The following is a 16,260-nucleotide window of genomic DNA, read 5'->3' as shown; positions in this document are numbered from 1 at the left end:
GTTGTGTCAAAGGGATGCTTAAAACTCTACAGTGCATGAACGCTTTCAAAATAACACTAAGACGTTCCTGTTTGGAAAGTCCTCCAAACATCTAAATAGCGTAGTTAGACCCTATGTATGCTTCCATATTGTACCCATGGGTACGAGTTGGTCATTTGGTTCTGGAATTTGGTTCAGCGAATGTGTTTGAAAAAGAAAACATACATGTATTGTGGTTAATAAACTTGCTGGCAGCCACAATGTTTCCTCAGGTTTTTTCATTGAATTGAATCCTTTGTGACATTTTTATAATGAGTAAACAGGTTACGGATTGAATGATTGTACATGTAGTAATTACGTTATATAAATGGCTTCAAAGTGTATAAATATTAAGTGCCAGCTACCCTATACCGATGTAACAAATTGTGCAATTATTTAGGACAGTTCATCTGAGGGAAAATTTCCTAAAAGATTCTACCTGTGATTTATCATGACTTACCTGTATAGCGTCTTGATCTCTACCAAGTTCCTTCAAGAAGTTCCCGATCTCGAATAATATACCGGCCTTCTTAGACTGTTCAGCTCCTGGTTCTAGCTGAAGAGCAATTGAAGCATGCCGCAATCCCTGATAACAAGCAATGAGAAGTTTCATCAACATCAGCTTGGCCCTGAGCCAAAATACTTAGAGCTACTAAAAAAAACAATTGTTTGAGTGGGACCATAAGCATTTTCAAAACTTGGGAGAAACATTACGAGAACTCTTGTTTGTTGTTGAGGTTTTGCCCAAACTCACAAGGCTGGACTGCAGCCACTTTAAGGTGAGGACTACACTAAAGCCATTTGGGCTATCAGCCAAAAATGACTGCAACCAGGGGTGTGTTGCCACCTTCTCTTGGGGCTGAAAAAAAGGGTTAATCCCTTCACAGTCTGTAAGGATGTTCGCATGGATATCATTAGGATGCACTTCCTTCCCAACGAAGCAATTATGGTCAAGTGCCTTGCTCACAGGCAGAAGTGTCATGACTGGGATTCGAACCCACACTCTGCTGCTGGTCAGACAGCACCATAGCTTGAGGCCGGTGAACTAGACTGCATAGCCACCACATGTTAGTTTGATAAAGCCTACCACTATGAGGGATTTGTGTGTGATATTGTATCCTTCGAAGCAAGCTGGACAAATTTACACGGAAAGAATTTGTTAAAGAATACCATTTGATAACGAAGTATAACAACACAACATCTACCTACCTCCTTATGTTTGCCAGCTAGTGCATAGACGCTAGCTAGTTGCCGATGAGCATCAGCAAACGCTGGATCCACTTCTAAAGCTGATTGGAGCTCCTTAATGGCTTTATCAACATGTCGAAGAGACGCTAACACCTGACCCTGTTATGCACAAATTAAACAAATCAAATTTTCATGTATCTACAGTTCCAGCCTAAATGGTTGAGATACATGACAACAACTACATCCTTCACTGTAACCGTTCCCAAGTTTGTCCACTTCCAATCAAGACTTTATAGATAAACTAAGAGAAAGTTCAGACTATTCCCCGACATATTAGCTTCAGGGATTAAAGTGACACACCGGCTCACCGTTTACGCAATTTAGGGGTGTAGAATCATAAATAATGTTTTTATAGATGGTTGCTGTAAAAAAAATCATCAAAATGTCACGTATTTAGCGAAAAATGATTTTAAAAAACCAAAGCGGCCATATAACAAGCTTCCGTTTCACGGACTCTTTGAATGTGAATCTTACGTTAGATTTTTCACCATTATTTACATTTTGTAGCGATAACTTGAATACATGATCTTTTTCGTCAATTATTCGTAAATAATTTTGTAAAAAAAAGATTTAAATTTGGTTAAGTAAGTTACTTTTAGACGGCTGAAAGTAAAACTAGCCCGGAAGGTCACGTGACTGTTTGTACCACTTTTTGGAACAATCACGCGACCTGCATTTTTGTCTTAAAATGCTCAAAAACGGCTGAATTTGATGATTTTTTTTTAAGGACTGTTCTTCTTCATTCCTTGAAGACCGTTGAAGTCATAGCTTAGTCTATTTTGTAGCCCAAATAGCCCAATTCGGCCGGTGTGTCCCTTTAATTGACACTGCAACAGACTCCTGTTAGGCCTTTATCACAGGGCTTCATTTTATAAAATAACTAAACAAACAATAAATACTTGTTGTTCATACATTGTTTATGTTTTGTTCTCCAACTAATCGTAAATATTGCTTTATATGTTTGTAGGTTTTGATTACTTTTTATAACTAAATAACTCAGAGTTAGATTTTGTGTCATTTGACATTTGACCCGGCCGGACTCAAACTCAGACTTGGAATATAGAGTTAAGGACTCAAACACAATGGATGATAACTAAATCTGATTTTGTTTCTTACATAATGAGTTCTTGTCTGTGCGTTATGTGGATTGAGTTGTATAGCTTCTCTGTATGCTTCAGATGCTTTCTCTGGCCGATCTGTATTGAAGTATAACGCAGCGAGACTCTCCAGCGTGGCGGCTTGCTTGTCCAGCGATAAAGCCCTGTGTAGACAAAGTCAGTTTCAGATAAACTATCAGTTTGATTTACCTTCCACCAGTGTAGGTAGAGAACAATGAAAAAGAATTCCAATCCTGGTCATGACATAACTGTCCTTGAGCAAGACACTTCACTATAGCATGACAAAGGTTGTGCATGGTAAAGTGATATGCCTGTGAGTTTTGTGCTCACAGACCTTGGGAAAGTTCTGAGTATACATTGCACAAAATACATATCTGTGTAAGGGCACCCCCCCCCCAATAAAAAAAACGCGGTGGGAAAAGGAATAACAGTATTTTTTAACAGTGTTCACTATACTTGATTCTCCCCACCCATCAATTGGTGCAGAGAAGTTTTTATGGTTGATTACGTTGATTTAGTTTGATTAAATCTTTAAAAGAATGAAAAAATTCCCAAGTGGCCAGGGGTAATAATTTTGGAGCGCCATGAGTGTCGCTCAGTCGCGGCTTTGTGTACTGTACAAGAAATATCCTTCTCTACAAATAATGATAAGGAGTAGAGAATTTATAACATATGAACCTTAGCAAGAGTTGTTCTGCTTCTTTGGTTTGTCCCAGCTTCCTGAGTAGTCTTGCCAGGTTGCCCAGAGTGATGGTGTGGTTAGGTTGAAGTCGTAAACATTCTTGATACTGAGCTTCTGCGTCCTCATAACGCCCTGAGCATAAGTAGGAAAACAATTGAGAAATATGCAGAGATGCAATGTTTTTACATGAAGGATTATTGAGCGGCACTGGACATTATTGGTAATTACTCAAAACAATTGTTAGCATAAAAACCTTACTTGGTAACGAGTAATGGGGAGAGGTTGCTAGTATAAAACATTGTGAGAAACAGCTCCCCCTGTAAGGTAGTTTTTAAAGAGAACAAAGTAATTTTCCACTAAAATATTTGAATTTGATGTTGAGTCATCAGAATTAGATTTTGAGGTCCCCAAAATCAAGCATCTGAAAGCACACAACCATGTGACAAGGGTGTTTTTTCTTCCATTATTATCTCGCAACTTTGACAACCAATTGAGTTCAAATTTTCACAGGTTTGTTATTTTATGCATATGTTGAGATACACCAAGTGAGAAGACTGGTCTTTGACAATTACAAATAGTGACCACTGCCTTTAAATCACATAAATAAGAACACAAGACAGAATCCCACTCACCTGTATTGGTCAGGAATGCTCCGTAGTTATTACAATAGTCCCCATTGCTAGGTTCTAAGGTGATGGCATTCAGGTAGAGTTGTTCTGCTTCAGTGAGTTGACCTTTCGCCTCTAGCAGGGAGGCAAGATTGGTGTGGGCATCGGCAAACTCTGGGTCAAGACGAATGGTTTGGTAGAGCAGAACCTCGGCATCGTTTACTTGGCCATGTTTGCTGTCAAGGAGTAGAGTATACATTCAAATATGAATGAGCAATACAACAAAACCCCTGACACACAAATAAACATCTGGGCCCAATTTAATAGAGCTGCTTAGCACGAAAAGTAGAAAAGCACAACAACAAAATATGCTCACCAAAATAAGATAACCAGTCAAAATGCCACATTCATATGTATCATCTTTGACCGTCTGTTTTTGCTTTTTAATAGCCGAAAAATTTCAGCATAATTATCTGCTTAAAAAGCTCTCTGTTAGCCGTAGTTCATTTTAAATGAAGGACATCATTAAGGTCAACATATATATATATATACCTCAGATGACTGGCAAGATTGAAGTGCGCCCTCACATGGTCAGGGTTGATGCGTAATGCGTTACGATAATGAGCCTCGGCTTCCTCAGGGTTATCTTTCAGCAGAGTTCCCAGGTTGTTGTTGGCACTCGCATGCTCAGGCCATAGTCTAAGAACAAGTCAAGTCATAACATGAAATTAAATCAAATCAAGAAACGGCGTCCATCTACAAATTATTACACAATATATTAGTCCCCTACTTTGACTCTATGATCATCTCAACAGTCATTGCTTTCAACTACAAGAGCTTCTTTCCTCCATTTGTTTTGGCCAAAGATCATTTCTCTTACGCTGCTCCATTTCTTAGGAATAGTCTTCCTGTGCATATTTGCCAGGCTGCGTCTTTACAATGTTTTAGGTCCCTGTTAAAAACTCATTTGTTTGAAGCTCAAACAACAGCAATTATATTTTAACAGCTGTCAGTACCTTAAGCTCTTTGTTTCTATGGTCCCCGCTAGTGGAGCTCTTTTCATGACAAAATCAAAAAAATTGCTGTTTGTGAGACGATTAAAGAATTGTTATCTTCTTCAGTCCAACTCCTAATATCAGCCATTTGCTTACCAGGTAATAGCCCTGCTACGTTATACATATATCTCTCTTTGCAACCCTGTCTTGTTTTGTTTTGCTTAACCAGTTTGCCTTCAAGATGAGTTGCCGATATTGTGATATCACACTTTGCTTAGCGGTTACGATTGATTCACAATTAAGATAATGTCGCAGTTCTGTATTATACCTGAGGCATGTTTGATAGTGGTGTATTGCTTGCTCCTTCTGCCCTGAATCCATCAGGAAGTTAGCATAGTTATAATGCATCTTAGCATTATGTGGTAATGTCTCCAAACCGGACCTGTGTAACAGAGCGAAGGACACATTGATAAATATTCAAGAAATATCAAACGATATTTGACAACCAGAAAAAAAAATTGACATCAGAGTTGAAACCGTGGTCACTGTGTCCCAGTGGTTAGCCTGCAAGACTTGTAATCTCAAGGTTGTGGGTTCGATTCCTACTGAGCTAGCCGCTGTTTTAAACAATGACTAGAACATTAAGCCATGGGTCCCCTGACTGGAATTGAGAGTGAATGAACAGAAGACTTAGTTTGAAAGAGTAAGGGCTAGCAAGCACCCTTGTTCCACAGGTTTTCTCAGGCTTGTGAGCTATCGTGATTAAGTTCACTTTGATGTATCCTTGGTTTCATTACCAGAAATATATAACAATAGTACACTGCTAAAAATGGTATTCTTGAAACAAGAAAAACATCTTATTTTGAGAAAATATGTCTTGTGTCACTCCCTAGAAACTTTTTCTAGGGAGTGACACAGGAAATGTTTTCTCAAAATAAAATGTATTTCAAAAATACCATTTTTAGCAGTGTAATAACTTGCACACAGTAGTAATTAAAATGGCACACAAACTTTCAAATTAAACAATTCAATTCAATTCAATTCAAAAAACTTTAATTATCCTTAAAAGGCAACTACATGAGTTGAATGGAAGGTTCAATGAAAAACATTGGCGCAAGATACATGGTTGCAAGATACTGTGTTGCCTTACCGGAACAAACTTTCCCTTGACTTCCAGACTTGATTCCTGCCGACTGTTTTACCAGCATACAGAAGGGAGATGACAGTAACAAGAACAGCCACAGCCGCTGTTCCATATTTACTACTTACTCCCCGCAGCTTGTTGAGACCATGAGCACACAATATACAGTAACCCATACTAAAGTAGAAAAATGGGAAGTAGAAACAAGAAAAATTGTGGATTTACAAAAAGGTCCCATGCCATCTTAAAGGAATCCTTAAAAAAGAGTAATCAAAGTTGATCTTTACTGTTACAGTTTAACCTTCCAAGAAAAATTCTAAGCTTGGAATGTTTGACATTTATTTTTCTCTACTCGTTTTGTTATTTAATTTATACCTTTGTTAGTTGACCAACAAAATGTTAACACACCTTGGAATGTAGAGGATCCGTTCTGCGACAACAAATCCTACTCTGATGACGAGATTGGAGGCAGGAAGGAACGGTACGGCAAGAAATGATAACCCAATAACTAATATCTTCCTCTCATCCTCCTACAAAATAACAGACAAACAACTTAATTTACTTTTATATTCATGTTGTGTTCATGAAATTGTAATAGCGCCCTCATAAAAAATAAAAATAAATGCCATGTTGGACATGTTGGAAGGTCATCGAAATGATGGACGAAATACAATGGCTGAATGAAGAAGTGTACTTTACAACATAAGTGTCAGTCTCCTGACGATGACTAGAGCAAGCTAGTCGAAACGTTGAGACCAATTCAGAACTGACTCCACGGCAGTACAGTTAATTACGATCCTATAAGCTAAAGTAGTAGTCCAGTCTATTTTCTATACCATCCGCCCTGGTAATAGTTAAAAAGCAGGACAGTTCTTTTCAGAACTCAGAAGTCTCCCGAACCTCCGATTATCTACTCCGCGGCAGTAGAATAAAGCAAGACAGTTCTCTAAAAACAAACTCTACCTGGCAAGTAGATACACATGGTGTTACCGCAAACCAAACATACATTCCATTACAATACAACACTTTCATGTAGCACAACATCAAGTGTAGCATAACAGTGTATCTTAATCAAGTATTTTGTGGAACACTTTTGTCTACTGCACCCCGGGCCTTATAATTCGTTCCTGATGGGGTAGTGCAGACAAGGGATTTTCTCCTTTAAAAAGGGCACATTTATGAGGAAATTTTATAAGAGGCACCTAGGCCAGATGCCTAGTATACAATTGGGCATTTCAATTCACAACACTCCCAATTATCTTCATGGGCACGGAGTTACTGCAAACCTAAGTATAGTGCTATACATTGTAAACCAAACAAACATTCCAAACTAACCTTTTTCAGAAGAATTGAACACACCGCAAGGAGACCCAGACTGACGAATGTTAGAAGAGTTGCTAGGTTACGAACATCCCATAATGTTTCCACCAATGGAATGCTGTCCATTTGCCAATCATAGGACAGTGTGGATGGACACAGTAGTAAATAGACGTTGAAGAAAACCAAGTAGCTGTAGGACAAAAACCTGAAATGGAAACATCCAAGACAAATAAACAAAAGTGTCACTCATCAAATCAAGACAATCAATAAATTTTTTTTTCTGTTGTTATGGGCAATTTATAGCGGCTTGCAGTATAAACAATGGGCAGCGCGTCACTGCACGTAGTGTAAAAAAAAGTAATTTTCCGCCATCATGTCTGGCATTTTGGGTCCAAAGGTACACAAGGGACCCCCAAAATGGTGAAAATGGTAGACACCCAGTGTTGTAGCCACAGTGGGCGGACCCGCCCGGAACTCTGAGCAAAACAAATTGTGTCGCCCAGCACAGATTTTCCTTAGAATTAATCAAAATATTGTACACTGTGCATTGATCTGAGGCACAGCAAATAAGGAGTATCAAATGTCACAGAGAAAGGACACAGTGGAAAGGTCATTCAAATTTGCATGGCCCCATAACATGAAGTAGTGGAAACCTAGCATCATGCCTGAAGCTCGCACTTCAGCAAATAAGGCTCATAGTTAAACATGAATAATTTTCTTGATCCGCTCGCTAATTTGATTTAAAGCTTTCAACACTAAAACTGGTCTAGCTACAACCCTGTAGACGCCCTTTTTACAGCGGTACAGTCTTCATTGTGCAAACAAGGGGTCAAAACTTTGCTACTTTGCTTTATGATAGTTTTTTTTTCTTCAAAAATCAAGTGATCAAAACCAGACAAGAGTGACGGGGAGGGGGGGGGGACACCACCAAATGTTGCGATTGAATTGAATACCAGACCTTGTGAGGAGATGTTGAGCAAATGATGCAGGGTTGTCTTGTGCTGAGAAATGAGGCAAGTGGCCCTGTAGCATCCATACCCTCAGCAGGAGCAACACCAGTACCTGCAATATACACAGACACTACTCATCAATACAGGTACTACCAGAAGTCATGTTTCTCCAGAATTTAGATTCAAATAACTTCTTCACAATTTTTTCTAACTTTACTCAATCTGGGTTCAGAATATATATAAGTCCTGGGGTCGATTTCACAAAGAGTTAGGACTAGTCCTAACTTAAGACTAGTCCTAGGAGATGTACAAATTGCACTGGTAGTCCTAAGTTAGGACGAGTAACTGGTCCTAACTCGAGATAAGACTAGTCCTAACTCTTTGTGAAATCCACCCCAGGATTGGAAAGCTTTTGGACATGGATTTATGTTAATTATTTTTGTAAATAGAGATTAAATACGGAAAAAACCCCACACAAAATTAACTGTCAGATTGTGCACTAGATAAAACTTAGAAGTCTGTTATACATACTTGATACAGGTTGCCTACATGTTCTTAACACTAGACTAGTCCCCTGTCCTTACACGTATCTGCAGGGCAGGTATTGGCTTTACAGAATGTTTTATGTGTCAACATCTGCGTACAATTTGACTGCAAAATGAATGTGAGATCATCGGTACAACCATAGAGTTATATATAAGAACTAGAGGGCGCACTGGTGATGCTGTTTGCACAAACGCGACGGGACCGCAAGATGACAAGCGCGCCATTCTGTACGCGCGTTGAATATGAAATACACGTTTGAGTTTTTTTTATTGAACGCGATGCTGTTTGTTCAACTTACAAAATGGCCGCACAAACACACGCTGTGAGATGGCTGTTTTTGTCAACTTAGCCAATGGCCGCCTGCACGCATGCCGGGGCGCGTATATAGGCCAGTGCGCCCTCTAGTTCTTGTATATAACTCTATAGGTACAACCAAAATATTGACATTGGCCAATTTCTTGGTGTATTATGTAACAGACTTAGATGGTACAAAATACTGTACACAGAGGGTAGGGCTAAACTCTAGAACTAGAAGCTAGAGAATGCTGTGCTTAAACTCTTCAAATGTGCCTTTTGTGGTAAACAATCAAAACAATATTCTTTTTATTTTTTACAACCAGTCCCACGATTGGCTGAATTTCCGAGTTTTTTTTTTTGTTACAATGTGTGGATTGGTCATAAATGGGCAAATTAAGAAAGTCTTTGATATTTTAAAAATATATTAAAGTAAATCTCCAAATTTAAAATTTTAAAATAAATCTCTAATTTTCAATTTATTAAAATAAATCTCCACAATGTACCACTTTGTACAGAGCTTTGTGACTGCCAAAACATTTATCTAGAAAAAAAAGGTAATACATCTCAATTTTGGAAGTCAATTCTATGATTCTTACATGTCGACGTACTGTACATAGTTTTACTCACATCATCACATGCCTGATTTGTCTCAATCTAAAGCAAGTTCTAACACAACATTCTCTAGCATGCCTACTTGTTAGAATCTAGAAAGGGGGGGAGGGGGTAAAACACAAAAAAATGCTGTTGCATACTTACTGTTGCAACAGTAATTGCACTTCGTTTAATGAGTGGCATGCAGCCCCTCCCAAATCGTCTAGTTATCAGTGCCCTAGAGGAAAATGGAAGGTTCCTACTCATGAGGTTAAAGGTTAAACATGCAATGTTAATACGTATTAATATTATCACAAAAGAATTGAGTTGATTACGTTTTAATTATTGTTCCAATGATTATTGTTAGAAGTGTATAGTAACCCACTTTTCCACGTCAACTTTTATAATATAATATTTAGTATCGTTTTGAAAAGGAAAATGACAGGAGACTTTGAGCAAAAAGTGAAGTTCAGAGAGTAGTGAGAACAGCTTCCAGGTGTTTTAATGATAAAAGACTGTTAAAAGAAAATGTAGAATTATTGTATGTTTCCTTTAAACAACTTTTGAAAGATTAGTCACAGAACATTAACACTGTTCCTGCCATAGACCGACCATGTAGGGCTTAATGCTGCTTTGTTAAATTAATGAATTGTAAATAACAAAAACAACAGTCTAAGAAAGATATAAACTTATTGTTCATCTAAAAGGTTCCCAAGAAGTTGGACATTTACAGAGTTTGTCATGTTTGTGCTTTCTACGGGAAATGTTCTTGTTAACAAAATAATTTTGTCTTTTATGACACTAACTCTAATCTTCCTTTTTTTACCTCTCGGCAAAACCTTCATCTTATTTTGGCCATTGTATTTTTAGAATGAAAACAAATGCAATATTGTCTATTAAAAGATGAATGAATGTTACATTGAGAATATTTGAGCTTTGGCAATTCTATCTGGATATTACTAAAGAAATTTGATTTTCAGCATTTTTTTAAAAGTTTTTTGAAAATCATTCTTACAAGATGTAACCCTTACCCCAAGTCATTTCACAAACATGATAAAGGAGACAAAGTAAAAGGCTAGGTGATGTAAACAAAAAGAGGAAAACTTTAATCTGAACGCTCACTAATTATAAAGTTCATACTTCATTTTAAATTGTTTTCTCTAAATTAGTGATCATCGGGTTTGATGAATATTTCCCAGCTTGGATGGAGAGTTCGGATTTACTCTTCTAAAAACCAATCACATAGGCCTACTGCTCATTCACTATCATCATTTATTATAATACACTGATCAATTCAATGCAACATGCAACAATTTTATTATCTTCAGTATCAGTTTGGGTTATTGAACTAAAAAGATCTAATAAATATTTACCTACTAACTCCCGGCTGTGATGTCACCATGACATCATAGATAACAAGGACCCCTAGTATGGTAGCACCATGCTCCTTGCTCAGTAGTGCACATACAGCAAGCAGGAGGCTGAGTACTAGACACGCTGGCTTGACAGTGACGGCAAAACCCGACTTGCTTGTCTTGATACTCCTGGAAAAGAATGCAAGACTTCAATCAGGAGCAGTGTAAACAAAAGCCATTGTTGTAAATGGGAAAACCCAAACCAAACTCTTTTATCCCTGATGCAGGTTGACTGTCTGTCTGCCTGTCTGTCTTTTAAGACAGACCATTAAAATGATCTTCCCGTCAAGGGAATTCAGCAAACTCCCAAACGAAGATGTAAACACCAAGCTGACAACAGCCACTCTCTCTCATACATGTCATACAAACATTGGTTGACTGTCTATGAGTTGCACAAATCAAGATAATGTAATTATTCAGTAACCATATAAAACCAACTGCATGCAATATGCACATCTAGTGTTTCAACAATAGACGATGTGACCTCTGACGTCACACGAAAACCATAACCTGATTCGCGCGCATACCGCCGGGCAAAACCTTTGTGTTTTGGCAGCCAGCTAGAAAGTGTACGCAATCTTACTGTGACTGCGCAACTCAGTGCCCGGCGAAACATGACGTATGAGTGTTTTGTCAACAGAGGGCGGTTTGAGTGTAAACATAGGTCACATCGTCTATATGATGCGACACATACAACAAGTAACAGGTAGTGTGCAAACAATGTTATGCATAAGTTTAGTTAATACATCTTTACCACCCCCATAGGGTATAACCTTTCAAACAGTTGCTTCAGGCTTTTGTTAATTACCTTTCATATGCAAGAAATGACAGCAGGAAAAACAGACATGCCATTACATCAGCACGACCGACCACACCAGCAACCTGAAACAAAAACAAAATGGTGGGTTAAATACACTAAGAAAAAGTAATGCCCTTATATGGTATCGCTCGTTAATTGAACGGACGAAAAACATGGTGAATGAAACGACTCTTGGAAATTGTTTTCGAAGGAATTCGCCAAAATGAAGGTGCAAAAAGAGCGCTCGAAGCAAGATAAAATACCTTGCTTCTTTGACAACTAGATCTTTCATGAAATGTTAATGCTGTTTTGGGCATTCTTTGACATCTTATTGTACTTACTGCCTCTGTGTGAATAGGGTGTGACGAGAAGAAGATTCCCGCGATAGCTGTTGGTAATAACTCATTGAATACGACTGTCTGACAAACACAGGTGAAGACAATGCTGACCACGGCATGCAAGATAATATTAACCACATGATAACCAAAGGGTTGTAACTCATGCACAAGGTAGTTTAATCTGGTATAAAACAAAAAAGAACAAAGTTGATCAATGAATAGTGATAAAATAAAGTTGGTCAGAAAATAATATGCAAAATTAAAAAATTAGATTTGGATTTAGTTTTGGGAATTCAAATGGAGAAATTTAACTGAAATCAATATACATTAACTCAAAAATGGCTTTTGGTGTAAAACCGTTTACTAAATCAAAATGATGGACTTGTAAGCCTACATGTACATGTAGGGCTTGCCTTCTATTTTTTTAGCATTAATTTGGCATATAAATCAGGATATTTAATGGTGTGGCCTGTTTGGAAGATTAAAAAATTGTGTTGTTAAAACAGCCTTTGAATCAGATGCCAATAAAGGAGTTGCTGAATGTGTATAATATCTTCCTTCAAGTTTGACTAAATACAAGCATCATACCTGAATGACAAGACACACAATGGTCTGTACGACTTATGACTAGAATTATCGCTCATCGGTTTCCCCCAGAAGTCATCCCACAACAAGTTACGTAGCGGGGTACCCGGGCGAACATCTCTGTTGTTCTGAATAGCAAAGACGTCATCGTGAACCAGGTCATAGCCAAGAGTGTTCACATAGCACAGCGTAGCTAGTACAAAGATGGAAGAGTACATTAACCAGTTACGTCTCGTTGTTGAGAATAGAGATGCAGTGTGTTCTTCCACACCATTTTGGCTTCTGTGTCCCAGACTTGCTCCATTTGAGGAGGAGGAAGGGGGTTTAGCGTTCACTCTTTTGTTGCTGGAGGAAGGTCTTGAAGTTTCTCTGTGATGTAGTTTCTTGTTGACGGTTCTTTGGCGGGGAGCCATTGTACATGAATCTTTTCAGCTTGTCAGATTGCACAACTTTGCTAACTAATAAATTTGCAAAATTCATCAGTCAATCCAACTGCTCAGATCAATTCATCCAACTACACTGTGTGCATGTATCAGTTTTAATATCTAATCGCACAGATCAGCTGTACCAACCTTGCCACTCATAAATTTGCAAATGATACAAAATTCATCCAGAAAGGTTAATTCCAACCGTCTCTGCATGAATGTTCAATCGCTGTTCAGTCCTCCCCAGAGTCCATGGCATTTGAGAAGACCTCCTGCGGTGTATAGATGGTCTGAACCATCAATGGATTCAATCGGGTGTTAATGTGTAACAATAATGATCCATATCAGAAAGTACACGTCCGGGGGTATATCATCAATGTATCAGGCTACACTTCATGCCAACTGCTGGTTCTCCACTTGCAGTCCATAGTCAGTTCTGAGGATGAAAAACAAAAAATTACTGAATTGAAATTTTAACTTAAATATCGATTCACACATCATAGAACCGCAAAAAAAGTTCAATTCTTACAATTGAAATATTACCTTAAATATTGATCTATAAAGGCCCTGTAGACATTTGGTAATTGTCAAAGACCAGTGACTTGGTGTAGGTCTATCCCATCATAATCATAAAATAACAAGCCTGTGAAAATTTGGGCTCACTTGGTCATCAAAGATGCGAGAAAATGATGAAAGAAAAAACACCCTTGTTGGGCAAATTTGTGTGCTTTCAGACAGGAATAAAAGACTTCTAGCTATAAGCCTTTTATTGTTTAAGTGAGAAATTACCTCTTTCTCAAAAACCACGTTACTTCAGAGGGAGTCGTTTCCCACAATGTTTTATACTACCAACAGCTCTCCAATGCTCGTTACCAAGTCAGTTTTTAAGTTAATATTTGTTTTGCGTAATTACCAAACGTGTACCTTCCCTTTAAGCCCAATGTGAGCGAAATTGAATTTTTTATTTTGAGGGGGGGGGGGGGTGATGATTTGACACAGAATGAAGCAGTCCAAATCCAACTAGCATCGGCTTGGCTGGTAAATTAGTCATTGGTTTAGTTTATCCAAGCCTATATCTCAACTTCCGCACTTTCACCATGACAGATCAATACAAAGCTACATAATACAGTTATTTTTATTCAAGTTTGAACACACCAAAGCCTCACCTATAGTGTACCTGTTCACATTATTGTGTTGAGGCAACAACCATCCCTCCAAACACACATCCCTCCAAACACTCCACCTGGGACCAAATCCAGATCAATAAAAGCCCTATAGAATGTCCACACTACAGTGTGTGGTGGATTATAGATTATCAGGGATTATCTGGGATTACCACTGTAGCTAAACTTATTCCATTCAAGGTGACTGAATTATTGAACTGTTTGTCTGGTTTCACATTTGTACAGCATGTATCAATTTATAAGAGCATTACTGGGAAATGTTTCCTCAAATATAAACAAATATAAAAGGCTGTCTATACCCACACAATTGTTGTATGGTGTGCCACCATTTCTACCTCCATGGTGAAAAGTTCGGAAAGAAAACTTAATTGCAGATTGCAGCATGTTTTATTTTTCAGATAATTAATATTGGACACTATTATTATCTGAATGCTGCACACAGGTTCAGAGTCCAACAGTTTAAAGCCATTAGACCCTTTCGGTTCAGAAAAAAAAAAAAAATTCATAGATTTACAAATAACTTACAGGGTTTACAGAAGGCAATGGTGAAAGACTTCTCTTGAAATATTATTCCATGAAATGCTTTACTTTTTGAGAAAACAGCAAAACAATACAAATTCTCGTTAACGAGAATTACGGATTTATTTTAAACACATGTCATGACACGGCGAAACGCGCGGAAACAAGGGTGGGTTTTTCCGTTGTTTTCTCCCGACTCCGATGACCGATTGAGCCTAAATTTTCACAGGTTTGTTACTTGATATGGAAGTTGTGGTACACAAAGTGTGGGCCTTGGACAACACTGTTTACCGAAAGGGTCCAATGGCTTTAAATGTGCCTGAGTGGTTTTTTTTTAATGTGTGGTTTTATTAAATAGAGATCCTCAGGTATTTAGTCATAATCATATTGTCAGTTATCATCATATCAAATCTCAAGGCACTTCATGTTAACATTTTTAACAACCTTCGGATTAACATTAGTTCACATCCTGTTTCTAAATAAAATTGTTCCTTGAAAATTTACCAAGTAAGGTTTCCTTGTGGCTATATTACTTGATAAAAAAAAAATGCAAGAAAAAAAAAAAAAAAATACAAAACAATTTGACGACGGTAAACCTGAGTGCATTTTTTGATGGCCTGACCATAAAACCACTAGGTTTGGACTTGGATTTGGATGTACCATGGAGGAATAAACTATTTATTCCTCCATGGATGTACAGATTACTGACACTTGTTAATAGTTGTTGCGAAAACGTAACCCTCCTCCTAAAAAAACCTTTCCTAAAATAAATGGAAAAATTTCTGTATGTATGGCGCCACTACTTTTTCATTTGATATGAAATAACATAGTATCTAAATCACCTCAATGAGATATCCCTTTTTGTAAAAATGAGTGAAAAGTGGTGGCAGGAACAGGATTATGAGATACCATGGAGGTAGGATAATCCTACTTCCATGGAGATACGGAGAGAAATCCAAATAAATACACAACACATCGATCGGGTTATTGCTTTTTTATGCCCATGCCCCATGGGTAAATGTTAATTATATTCTTTATCTCTGATGAAAAGTAACAATCTGTTTTATATTCATGATTTTAATTTTAAAACCTACTCATGCATGAACCTGTCGCGAAGGCTGTGTGCAGCGGGGAGTGCTGTCACAATCATATCATGTTCATCGAGCACTGACTGGAGTTGTCACTGCGCTGTATAAAAGGGCGTATAAACTGTGCGCTGTGGCGCTGTGCAGATTAATAATTAAAATTATTCTGATCATCAAACAAAGAGCAACCGGAATTTTCCCTCGTTTTAACGTAGACATATCCATATTAATTTTATAAATTTGATAAAACTGAATCCTCGTTTGAAGCTCACCTTTGTTATTCACGACAAAAGCAGCACGTTGAACGTTTTGTTTCGTGGCTGTCAACACACACACACATCGACCACTTCCGTTCTCTTTAATATTTGACCACGAGAGGGCGCCACGGCCAGCCCA

General features: G+C 38.0%; 1 protein-coding gene across 2 annotated transcripts in view; it reads right to left on the bottom strand.

Annotated features, from left to right (window-relative positions):
* LOC139939379 (protein O-mannosyl-transferase TMTC1-like) overlaps nucleotides 1-16,222 on the bottom strand; it is a 31,179-nt gene extending 14,957 nt beyond the window's left edge. For both annotated transcript variants that reach the window (XM_071935209.1, XM_071935208.1), the window contains exons 1-17: nucleotides 16,137-16,222; nucleotides 12,655-13,512; nucleotides 12,070-12,247; nucleotides 11,738-11,811; nucleotides 10,888-11,058; nucleotides 9,680-9,752; nucleotides 8,089-8,192; nucleotides 7,146-7,335; nucleotides 6,219-6,340; nucleotides 5,820-5,987; nucleotides 4,998-5,111; nucleotides 4,227-4,373; nucleotides 3,699-3,910; nucleotides 3,063-3,198; nucleotides 2,383-2,527; nucleotides 1,228-1,365; nucleotides 479-604 (exon numbers count right to left, since the gene is read on the bottom strand). In XM_071935209.1, the coding sequence (XP_071791310.1) occupies nucleotides 479-604; nucleotides 1,228-1,365; nucleotides 2,383-2,527; nucleotides 3,063-3,198; nucleotides 3,699-3,910; nucleotides 4,227-4,373; nucleotides 4,998-5,111; nucleotides 5,820-5,987; nucleotides 6,219-6,340; nucleotides 7,146-7,335; nucleotides 8,089-8,192; nucleotides 9,680-9,752; nucleotides 10,888-11,058; nucleotides 11,738-11,811; nucleotides 12,070-12,247; nucleotides 12,655-13,064 (2,508 nt within the window). In that variant the 5' untranslated portion in view covers nucleotides 13,065-13,512; nucleotides 16,137-16,222. The remainder of the gene's footprint in view (nucleotides 1-478; nucleotides 605-1,227; nucleotides 1,366-2,382; nucleotides 2,528-3,062; nucleotides 3,199-3,698; nucleotides 3,911-4,226; nucleotides 4,374-4,997; nucleotides 5,112-5,819; nucleotides 5,988-6,218; nucleotides 6,341-7,145; nucleotides 7,336-8,088; nucleotides 8,193-9,679; nucleotides 9,753-10,887; nucleotides 11,059-11,737; nucleotides 11,812-12,069; nucleotides 12,248-12,654; nucleotides 13,513-16,136) is intronic.
* Nucleotides 16,223-16,260: the final 38 nt, after the last annotated feature.

Source organism: Asterias amurensis, chromosome 7 (assembly GCF_032118995.1).
Source record: "Asterias amurensis chromosome 7, ASM3211899v1".
Classification (NCBI taxonomy): Eukaryota; Metazoa; Echinodermata; class Asteroidea; order Forcipulatida; family Asteriidae; genus Asterias; species Asterias amurensis.
Note: the sequence above shows the minus strand (reverse complement) of the source record. Positions and strands in the feature narration are given on the sequence as shown.